This window comes from Neomonachus schauinslandi, chromosome 4 (genome assembly GCF_002201575.2).
Source record: "Neomonachus schauinslandi chromosome 4, ASM220157v2, whole genome shotgun sequence".
Taxonomy (NCBI): Eukaryota; Metazoa; Chordata; class Mammalia; order Carnivora; family Phocidae; genus Neomonachus; species Neomonachus schauinslandi.
This window is the reverse complement of record NC_058406.1, coordinates 89,047,096-89,059,047: the sequence shown is the minus strand read 5'-3', so window position 1 is coordinate 89,059,047 and position 11,952 is coordinate 89,047,096. Positions and strand designations below refer to the sequence as shown.

The following is an 11,952-nucleotide window of genomic DNA, read 5'->3' as shown; positions in this document are numbered from 1 at the left end:
TCCTTCCTTCCTTCCTTCCTTCCTTCCTTCCTTCCTTCCTTCCTTCCTTCCTTCCTTTTCCTTCCTTCCTTCCTTCCTTCCTTCCTTCCTTCCTTCTCCCTCCCTCCCTCCCTCCCTCCTTCCTTCCTTCCTTCCTAAGAGAATAAATCTACACCTTTATTTATTTACTTTTCAGTAAGTTTAAATCCTTGAGGGATACAGCATCACACAGATTCTGTGGCCAATGGCTTTAGCAGGAAGTTTGCTTTGGAATTTGGCACGAACCATGCCACCGTTTCCATGAGCATGAGTTACTCTTCCCCAGATTACTCTGGTTTTGTTCAGTTTTCCACCAAGAGTCACTGTGTTGTTCTTTGTTTTGTACACATAAGCACATCTCTGCCTAGGTAGAATTCAGTTTCATCTTGAGCATAAACACCTTCAATTTTAAGAAGAGCTGTGTCTCCCTCTGGTTCTGGAGACCCTACTTATAGACTGCAAAAATGGCCTTGGACCACAGCCTTCCAGACATATTTCTTGATTTAGGAGTCCTCTTCCCAGCAGGCCTCCATATGTTCCAAGATGGTGGAAAGAGGCCATTCTGACTTCTGATTCTTTGTATGTAATTTGATTGTGAGGGGGAGGGGGAGCACACACCCTGCAGGCAGGGATGAGGCATGGGGCTTAAAACTGGGGAACTATCTGAAAATCCGTATGAAGAACAGGATGCAGATGCCAAGATTCCTACGCCATTCTACAAGTAGTGAGACAACTTACTTTTCCCTACCCTAGCAGGAGAAGTAGAATTAGAAGGTGTATTATGTGGAAAAATTGAGGCATGTAGGGCTTACACTTAGAGCAATGCCAGCAGAGATTGAGGGAGATGCTATTCTGCAGAGTAGTCAAATTAAGGAAAGTCTACATACTGATGACAATCCCCAGTTCCTTTGTGTAGCTCAGTTCCAATTCTGTGACAGCTGGGTCTCATACACACAGACTATCCTCATTGCATCCAAACAGAAATCTGGAAGATTTTTCTCTAAAGGAACTGAACAGACTCAGTAAAAAAAATCCTAAAATCCTACCATTTGGGTATTATCCAGCCCCATGAATCACATTCTTGCCAAATGATTATGTTCCTACGTAGGACCAGCGAGTCTGCTTTGGTGCTCCCCACCCCCACAGAGATGCCTCTCTCCTAAATATAAACAGACAACAAAGAGTAACCAGGCATTTGAGAAAAGCCTTGAACTAGAGAACAAATAGAATAAATGGGGAAAAGAAATGAGGAAAATACAGACATTAGAATGAGCAGAAGAAAGATTTATTTTTAAAGCCTTTAATTTATATTCTCAGAATTAAGAGATGACAATATACCCATGGAAAGTGAGCTGGTTGTTTTATAAAAGGAAAATCAGAGAACAAGAAAGAGCTCTTAAATTACATATTAAGTAGTGGAGTTGGAAAATAAAGTTGGGCAAATCCTCCAGAAAATCAAATCATTTGATAATATGGGACAAAAGGTAGGGAAATTAGACAGTTGATCCAGGAGGTATAGCATTTGTTTAGTGGGAACTCCAGAAAGAGAAAACTGAGAGTAGCAATTATCAAGGAAATAAGACAAAAATTTCCTAGAACTAAAGGACATATGGCTCCAAATTAAAGATGCTACTGAGAGCCCAGGACAATATTGAACTAAAACGTATAGCATATAACTGGAAGGCACATTATCATGAAATTTTGCAATATGGAGAAAACAGAGTCTGAAAGATTCCAGGGAGAAAAAGAAATCAGATCACATACAAAGAATCAGAATGGCACTCAATTGCAAATGAGAAGACAATAGGACAATGCCTCAAAATTTGAGAAAGTAATTTCTCACCTAGAATTTTATATCCAGGCAAATTCTGAATTAAGTATCAAGTAAAATAAAAATATTTTTTCTGGATGGGATGCTTTCTGAGTATTACAACCCATGTATCCATTTATAGGAAGCTGAAGGATGAGCTAATAAACCAATAAAGAGGGAGATACAGATTCTAGGAAATGAGAGCAAAGGGATGTCCCAGGACTATAATAATTCAGCAGGCTTAGAGAGCAAGTAGTATTGAATAGACCAAGAGTGTGGAGGGCTCAGAAGAAATGAATGTCTCTGTAGAAAAAATGGACAGGTTCAGTATATGGTGTTGAGAAGTGTATTATTGAGGTGTTTATCATTCTCTTGGGAGACTTTGGAGAGAATTTGTAGGACAAGTTTGAGCAAATAAAAACTTGAGGAATTGTTTTTTTGGATGTCAGATGTTCTTTGACTATGAAAACATGACAAAACTGGGCCAGATGATGGCTTGGCTTTGTAGAGGTTACATAAACAAGAGTGAGGAGAAGACCATGAAGAAATGAGCATGAATGGAGAAGAAATGATTTTCCTTCCTGACACCTAAAATTGATAAATTAAGAAATTGTAGTTTGATTAGATTATTTAGAAATATGCAAGCATACATAAAAAATAGATAAAATGCTTGAAATGGAACTTGGGATAGAAAGCTGATCAGATGGGGTAATGCTGCTTTTTTTCATTATTATTACAGCACGAGTTGACTTTTAGAAACTATGTTCATGTGTTACTTTGATAAAAATGTATATACTATCTACTAATTGTGGTAAGTGCCATGGGAGAGATTAGGATACTGTAATAAGAATAACGGAGGGAAGTGTGAGATGCAGGACAACATTCTTCAGATGGGATGGTCAGAGAAGGTCACTCTAAGCTTGAGTGATGAGAAGGAATGTGTGTGGATTGGGTGAGTGTTTCCAGGCAATAACAGTCTATGGGAAGACTCGTAAGATCAAAAAGAGGCTGGTGAATTCCTGAACCTGAAAGAAGGCTGGAGACTAGTGAGAAATAAGATGGAAGAGTGATCAAAACATACTAGGTACTAATAGTTCATGGGTTATCATAAGTGCTTTTATCCTAAGGTACTACCTGCATAAAATGCCCTTAGCTCTCCTTCTATACTTGGTGGAAATCTCACATATCCTCCTTCAACAAACTTTTGTATTTTAAATAAACATTTAATATAAAGTAAAGGTGGGTGTTTAAACTGAGTTACCCCAGTCTATGTGTGAATCAGAGTTTTCTTGAATACTAATTCATGAAGTTTTGAAAGAGAGCCAATCTAAACATAAAATTTTTCCCTTTAACTTTTATCGCCCCAAATCTCCACTGTATTTTGCCAATGAATGTAAAATGTGTATTTGAAGTGAAAGGGTTCCTAAGGAGTATTTTACCATTGGATTTGGGTCTTTTATTATTACTGTTGTTATGGAATTTGGGTATGTTTAAAGTGAAGATAGTTTAGGAAGAATTCTATTATTGAAAATATCTACCTTAAATTTTAGCCCCTACTAAGTTCTTAAGAAAATTGGTTATCAAAGTTGTGGATCATAAGAATTCACCTTATATCCCCCCAAATAATTATTTAAAAATAACTTAAATTGTTACTGGAATTCTCTTAAAAAGATGCTCCAAGTAGGTTTCATTTCACAGTATGCATAGAAAAGGTGAAATTTTAGAGGGTCTGTATGTGTATACATGTGTGTATGTGTGTGTGTCCTATACATGATAGTCCCTCTCTTACAAGTCTTTTTCCTTCTTGTTCTTAAACTCCATTATTAGTCTCTCTCTAACTCAATACCTACTCACTCCTTTCTTTGTCCCATTTATTTATTTGATAAATATTTACTGGGTGCTTACTGTGCATTAGGCACTATTCACCGTTGCTAGCTTTGTAGAGCATTTGTTTTTCACTTATCAAAAGACTTTTTTCTGCACTATTTTTTGAAGTAATGTAATTAGTATCGAAGTAAAAACAGCTCAGATCTGCCACTAAACTAAAATCTTGACAGAGACTTATTTTTAGCTTCAGTTCTGTTCCAGGTATATTACCCAAATTTTCTGTGTCATTGTTTCTTTCAGGTATGCTGGAGCAATGGAAAGATTGCAGGCAGAGACTGAACTTATTAATAGGGTAAATAGTACTTACCTTGTGAGGCACAGGACCAAAGAGTCAGGAGAATATGCAATTAGCATTAAGTAAGTAGGACAAGTACTTTTACAGAAATAGATTTCCTGTTTTCATAATTGCATAGACCATCTGACATGTATAACACTGAAGTTAAAAACCAAGGTTCTAATAGCAGCAGAAATAATGCATCTATCCAGACAGTTCATTAATACTTGAAAATATTTGTTAGAAAAACAGTATTAAGTGTTACAGGCTGCTAATTGGCATATTAGATTTCTTTCATAACATTGTATTTTGGTGATTTGATGTGTTTATGTTTCTCAGTTCTAAAAATATATATTACTAGATTTCGTTTGATTTGATTTTGTTTTTCTATATTCTCAAACTGAACTTAATAAATTGGGCATAGTGATTGGTCAAATCTAACCTCCCCTTCTCACTTTAAATATTGGTTGTATCTTCAACCAAACTAGTAAATATATTTTGTTAATTAGCTGTCACCAGTGTATTGGCATAGGTATATATTTTGTCTTCAGAATTAATTCCTATAATTGTATTGGGGCATGCCCACTGGTAATTATTGATTTCTACTGGTTAAAAACACATTTATATTCATACGTCATTCATTGCCCACAGGTACAATAATGAAGCAAAGCACATCAAGATTTTAACAAGAGATGGCTTTTTTCACATTGCAGAAAATAGAAAATTTAAAAGTTTAATGGTAAGCATTGATTAGTTCTTTTCAATCTGTGGTCCTTATTTTGCTCTTATTTCAAAGGTCAGTTTAATTCGATTGTTTCTTAGAAATTTTGTGCACTGAAAAGTTGTTTATAAGAGACCCCTATAATTTTGCAGCAGAATCCTGATAATTCTAAGAATTCCAATTAAGTGTTATATTGCCCTACTCATATTTTTCACTGTAAATTCAGTTTGCAAGTTTTAGATAACATTTCAGAGTCCACATTATTTATGATTCTTAGAACAATAGACAAATTCGGTCAACTTTCAGTGATTTGTGTTTTGCCTTGTGTTTGAGTCACAGGGCAGATCTTTCACATCCATCTTTCTCCTCTTCCTTCCTCTGCCTCTAACTGCTCATGCAGACAGAGGAAGGTATTTTTAATAACATAAAAATTGTAGCTGGTAAAATACCTCTCACTAGGTTCATTTCATGCAAAGTACAATATAATGTCAAGTGGAAAAGCTTTTTGTATTTTCTGCTATTTTAAATCATCTGTTATGGTTCTGCTTCATTACTTTGGACAGTTAAGTATTAACGGTAACATTTTTACCAAACATTTGGTATTTCATAGGAATTTTATATTTAAATTGAAATAGTACATTGTTACCAAGTTGCTTCAAATGAACCAAGATTACTTTATTCTTATAGTTTAAAAAATTACCACTTAATAATTTCATTAGTGCATCATATTATGGATGTCATAAAAACAGTGTCTATATGGCATTATATATGCATTGCTGACAGTAAAGAGAAAGTTTGTATTTCTTTAAAAATGGTCTCAAGTCTGTTTTTCATGTTTGAGAGTTTCTTGAGATAATGAAGAATTTGGACACAAGATACAAGATGCATTTGTAAGTGCACTTCTAAGTACTTTGAGTAACATTGGGAAGGACCACTCATTGATTGAGCCATCAGTCAAATGATACATACTGCATCCTACAGAAGACATCTCAAAGCACTTTGCAGATGTTAAACATTAAAGTTAAAATGGAACGGAAGAGAGCCTTACAAAATAGGGCAGCTTGAAAGTCTTACCTAAAAATCTAGAACAGCTGCAAGACAGGGATTAGTGTTTTAAAGAAATGGAAGCATCTTGAGTTGAAAAAAAAAAAAAAAGGCAGAAAACCTCTCTGGACATAAATATCACATTCCCAATTCAGCAGTTACGGATGGGCAGCAAGATCATGTCCTGGAAAATGTGAGCCCTGCCAAATTAGTAACCAGGATCCAGGCATCCTCCCTGCTGGAAGTGACTTACGTTCTGTTGGAACAAGCAGGCTGTGCACAGAGAGAACTGGACCTGAGGAGGTTTTTCCTAAAATGAAAATCTAGGGGGGAGGTGGCAAGCGGATGCACAAATAATGAATGGCCCCAGCTGAGACATGATGAAAGCAGGCACAGGGGTTCTCTACCTCACTGCAAGACATATTGGCTGGAGTTTTCACCTGCAGAACTTCCGTGGATGATAATGAGGCTGCTCCACGGTATTAGAGTTAATGTGAGTCTTAAAAAAAAAAAAAAAAAAAAAAAATGCTGTAGGGCCAAAGATGACTGCCAGTTTTGCCGACTTTGAAAGTAACAAAAGGAACTCCCATCCGAGGAGACAGGCAAATAGGATGAAAGGAATAGTCACTGGAAAGGGCCAATCAATTCAGCTTTGTGTCCCTTGGTTCAGCTCCAGAAAGTTCATCAGCAGCTGAGGGTTAAGAAGTGAAAAAGCCAGTAAATACTTCATGACCTGGTTTAGTGGACATAGGTCCTTGCCTTCCTATCTCCATACAAAGCTGTGATTATAGTATAAGCAACAGACCCCCCAGCATTCTTAACTAATGTGTACCAGAGAGCAGTGCAAGGTTCTGCAATGATGTTCTGGAAATTGAATTAAGAGTACCGTCACAGAGCTAAAACAGGCTGCCCCTTATATGGTATGTGTAGAATATCCTAAATGCCACTGCTAGAGACACAGGCAAGTTGTTCTTCTGTATCTGGAGGGGAAGCACATAGCACAGTGGGCTAAAGGGAGGGGATTCAGAATTAATAGCATAACTACAGTGAAACTAAAAAAATATTAACGAAAGGATATAATTGTAAAAAGAAAGCTAGGCAGCTGAAAAACTGTCTTGGATAAATACTTTAATCAGGTTTAGCAAATAACTGTAAAAGCTGCGGAAGAGACCAAGGAACTGTAGTCTGGAGCTGTCCCTCCTCTTTGTTTCTGTTCGTTTGTTGAACCAATTTATATTGCATCCTTACCTTATGAAATCAGTATGTTCTTACAAAACTCAACATGACTCCACTCTTCTAAAGCTTTCAAATTCGTAAATCCATCCATAGCAAGAATCTCACAGTAGTGCTGTCCTTTACATCTAAACTCAAAAATGCCACATGGATACTTGATCAGAACGAATGGCTCCTATCTTAGTAAGCAGGCCCTTTGGAAGGGGAGAGAGAATTAATAGGCACCTTTGCCTTCACTCTGGTAATGTGTAGGGGCTTCTCTAAATCAGGATCATACAACTTCAAGGAGTTAGTTACCTTTTATCACATTGGTGTCAAATAACACAGTTTCTGTTATATGTACATAATGGTCTGTGCATTGGAGTTATTGCTTAAGAATAGTTCCGTGTCCTCGCATTATGGGTGGTAAAGTTATATGCTTCTACCTATGAAACTTATTAGGGCCTGGAATTAAATTTTAATTTGGCAAGGATGTGAAATGGAAGCAAACTCCAGAACTTGTTTTAAATTAGCCAGTTTCTCAAAGAGAAGATTGACCTTAGGTGGTTATGACCTAAGCTTTTCCCCCTTGGGTTTCAATAGCTTGGCTAATCAAAATCTTTGTTTTTCTTAGTCATTAAATTCAAATTCTAAATGAATTTCTCTATCCAGATTACAAGGCATTAATTTTGTTCTAATTTTCATGTATGCCAGACAACCCATGTCCAAATGCTGTTTATAAATCATCTCCATTGCCTGTTTCCTTGGTAATTGGAATGACTGACTCTCACTCATTATTTTTCAGAGACTTGAATTGTTGACACTGCTTTGTCAGTGTGAGATAAGGAAAGCTTAGCGATTTCTTTTGTTTAGAGTCTTCTTATTTACTTGTAGTACCTGAAGGTCAATGACTGCTAAAGCAGGGGTGGATTAGACTAAAATACAGAAAGCATAAAGGCATAAATTGGAAAAGACCCATGGTGGCACAATTTAATTCTACCCAGTCAGAAACATGTAGGAAGATTTACCCTCATGAGACTGTAAAAATGGAACTTAAACTATCTTCGATGCTTAGTGAAGTGATAAAAGAGTATTTGCAGCTTACCAAGCTCCATGACCCAAGGCCTTGGAAAAGTCATTTTTTTCTTCCATAAAATTTGGAGATGGGTAGGTAGGAAATGATCACCAAGTCCTTTTCAGTATGATAAGTCTGTGGTTTCTTGCCAACTTCACATAAACTTTAATTCATACTAATCCATAATATTATAATGCATAAAATTCATACTATTTATAACAAAATTACATTGAAGCTCAAAGTTATTGGCTTATAGTTACTTTCAGGTTTATTTTCATATTTTTGCTAAAGAACACGTTTTATTTAATTTAAATAATAAGACAAAAGAACAACACTTTGATATCATTTGCATCGGCAACACAATATATATGAATGTACAATTCTTGCAGAGACCTTACAACATTTTGCCTTTTATTTTTTAAAAGCAATAAATAATATTTTTGTTGGTCAGATTCCAAATTCCTTTGCTTCATCAAAGACCACCATAATCTGGGCTCAAAAAAGAAAGAAGAAACATAGATGATGATGATAATAGATATAGATAGATAGATAGTTACAGATGTAAAGTATGTAAAACCTTAGCATCTTAGATCTAAGAAAACAAAGTTCTTGGTATAACATGGACACTTAGAAAATGCTCCTTCCCTTTTGCCTCCATTTTTTTGTATTTACATTTGCTAAGCATTACTTGCTAATAGTACGATGTAGTTATGAACACAGACTTTGGAGACAGACATCAACTGTTCAACCTTGCATGAGTCGATTAACTTCTCTGAGACTTGACTATCAATGGGGACTAAGCCTGTCTCTTGTTTATTGTGTGGAGATGGAGCAAAGCCCTGTAAAGGTCCTGGCGTATGGGATTGTGGTGGTAGTTAGGATTATTCACACATACCAGGCACTCTATACATTCTTACTATAATCTGTGAACTGGTGCATTCTCCCCGTTTTACAGATGTGGGATTTGAAGAATTTCCATTTGCTTTACCCAATGCTTCAGCCAAACCATGCTGCTTTTTGTTTATGAATGTAGCCTTCAATCAATCACTTTTATGTCTGTTCCTAGCCCGGCTGCTCTACTTAAAACAATCCTTTCCGTCTTCCTGGCTTCTGCAATTTTGCCTGTTCTTCAATTTAAGCCAAGCTACCTCCATCATGAACCGTCCCCTCATCCTTTCCATGGGACTCACAAAAGGAAGTACTCTTTCTCACCTTTGAGTGCCCATAACCCTAACTTTTCCTTCAAGAGTGAGCAGTCCTAGAGGGCAGTAGCTTTACCTTCATAATCTTTGTGACCCCTGGAACTCCCCACACAATGCATTCTACAACTCATCTGAGTTTAGCCATAGATAATGTAAATCGTAGGGGCGCCTGGGTGGCTCAGTCATTAAGCGTCTGCCTTCGGCTCAGGTCATGATCCCAGGGTCCTGGGATCGAGCCCCACGTCGGGCTCCCTGCTCGGCGGGAAGCCTGCTTCTCCCTCTCCCACTCCCCCTGCTTGTGTTCCTGCTCTCACTACCTCTCTCTCTGTCAAATAAATAAATAAAATCTTAAAAAAAAATAATGTAAATCATAAATAATAGAAATCATTGATTCTTTTTTGCTTCTTTTGGGTGATTTTTGGCTCAGTTGATTTGTTTTGAGGAACTTTGAACATAACCACTGAGTGGAGGTACTGAGTTGATGACAGTTTGGTTTTTAGAAGAAATGAGTTACTTTTACCCTATTGGTTTTAAACATTAATAGAAGCACCAAATAATTAGGTTAAAAGTGATACTGCTTTTTATTTCAGGTATTTCTAAGAAACATTATAGTACTCATCTAATAATAATATGCATTTTTTTCCATTATGAATTATTATTTTCTACTTAAAATAGAAGGATTCATATTTGTGCAGAATCTATGAAACCAACATCTTAAGAGAAATTTCCTGAAATTTTAGTATGGAAGAGGGTGGATGGTATTCTATTAGGCTTGGATATATTTAAGGCAAATTAGATATAAGGGAAAATGGAAAGTACTACATTATTGACCTCTATAAGTAGCAGATGCTATGCAGAACTTTGAAGGGCACTAACACTTCACTGTAAGGCAGAAATAATATCAGGTAGCATTTGTGGTTTATCAACTTTGGTTTACCATGGAAAAGAACGTTTAGAATCAAGTTTGTTTTTCTGCTATGTTTAAAGAAAATGCAGGAAACGAGAAATTGCTATATATTCAGCAAACAGCTGTTACCTTTATTTTTGTTTAGAAAAGCAAGTATTTCATAAATAACAATAATTACTGTTCTGCAGTTAAAGTTTAGTATGGTTTCTTTTCATTGACCACATCTGACTGAAGACTAACAGGATGCTCTCTATCCATGAATAACAATAGGAGGTAACTCACATTATCAGTCAGTGGCCAGCCTGAGTAACATGGACGATTATTAGTTAGTTAGGTGCCATGTACATCCAGAAAGCAGGGAGAGATTATCATTTACCTACCCTTCCATATACTTATGGAAAATTTGGCATTAAATCAGTCATCTTCCTCTTGTATATAGTTATGTGTTCAAGAGTTCATGTGTTTGAGAATAAAAGTACCCTTATCAAAAATAATCTTTAATTCTTTTATCCTAAAGGAACTTGTGGAGTACTACAAGCATCATTCTCTTAAAGAAGGTTTCAGAACCTTGGATACGACCCTACAGTTTCCATACAAGGAGCCTGAACATTCAGCTGGACAGAGGGGTAATAGAGCAGGCAACAGCTGTGAGTACTGCAATTCAGAATACAATTTGCTGTCACTTAAGGATTGGAGGCACAAGAACATTAAACATCTTCATTCCAGATTTTGAAATATAACCGGTTAATATGCTGATCTGTTTAGCCAGGACTTTTTTGTGGAGCTAAGCAAAATCAGATGGACCAACAGGTTTACGAACGTGTCTAGACATAGTTCTCTGTGCCACATCAAGGGTCATGTTTGTGTTTAGAAATCCATCAGAAGTGCAAAGGGTATGTTAATATGTAAGTTTCATACTTTTCAGTGAATTGTATATTCGCTCAACTCTTTTTAACTCATATGTGTTTGTGGTCATAATGCTGTGTGAGTTAATGGTACCTAAGTAAGGCTGGTGTGCAGCTAGCCCATCTCACCTGGTATCCCAGATCTGCTTATGATCCTATTTTAATGATTAGTTTCAGGATTTTGAAATGGCTAAAGCATGCTTCCTCTGATGCCAGTATTTACAAGTATACCTCAGTCACTTTCTGGCAGAATGAGTGCTGTGCCACAGCGAATCACAAAAGATTAGCATCCTATCCAGAAGCATGTGATAGTCTGAAAAAGTCAAAACTTTTTTCTCATCACTATTTAACATCACATAATCTTCCTGGAGGTAGATATAGCATGTAAAGAGAACATTTTGTTGAAAAACGCTATGAATAAAGTGTGATTTCCTTCCCTTATGTTAAAATATCATTTTTTTTTTTAAGTAAAATTCTTTTGGAGGAGAAATGAATACAATTTTATTACTCTTAGAATCTTTAGCCTGAGCAAAACAGGAATATCTAGGGGTATTTGAAAAAAGAATTTGCATCGTGTAATATAATCTTAACTTTTTTTTTTTTTCCCCTGAAAGCAAAAACTGAAAGGGAAACAGGTAACACTCAGGGCTCTAACAACATCAGTAAAATTTCATACACTTGTATATAAGTAAATATACAAGTAATATGTCACATCAACTGACAGATTTTTTTCTATTTGAATAACTTAATAGCTTTTCTCTTCACAAGGATCGGTAATAAATGACCAAGCTTGTGTAATGAAAGTAGTCAGAGCACACTTTATTTTGAAACTTTAAACACCTATTAAAAGTTACCTTCCTGGGGGTGCCTGGGTGGCTCAGTCAGTTAAGTATCCGA

The 11,952-nt window shown here is 36.3% G+C and overlaps 1 protein-coding gene and 1 pseudogene across 1 annotated transcript in view; one reads left to right on the top strand and one right to left on the bottom strand.

Annotated features, from left to right (window-relative positions):
- Positions 1-11,952, top strand: part of VAV3 (vav guanine nucleotide exchange factor 3) — a 352,065-nt gene that overhangs the window by 321,557 nt on the left and 18,556 nt on the right. The window contains exons 23-25 of the mRNA XM_021690322.1: positions 3,956-4,072; positions 4,641-4,728; positions 10,668-10,797. Coding sequence (XP_021545997.1) covers positions 3,956-4,072; positions 4,641-4,728; positions 10,668-10,797 — 335 coding nt within the window. The remainder of the gene's footprint in view (positions 1-3,955; positions 4,073-4,640; positions 4,729-10,667; positions 10,798-11,952) is intronic.
- On the bottom strand, positions 181-511 carry LOC110580664 (annotated as a pseudogene).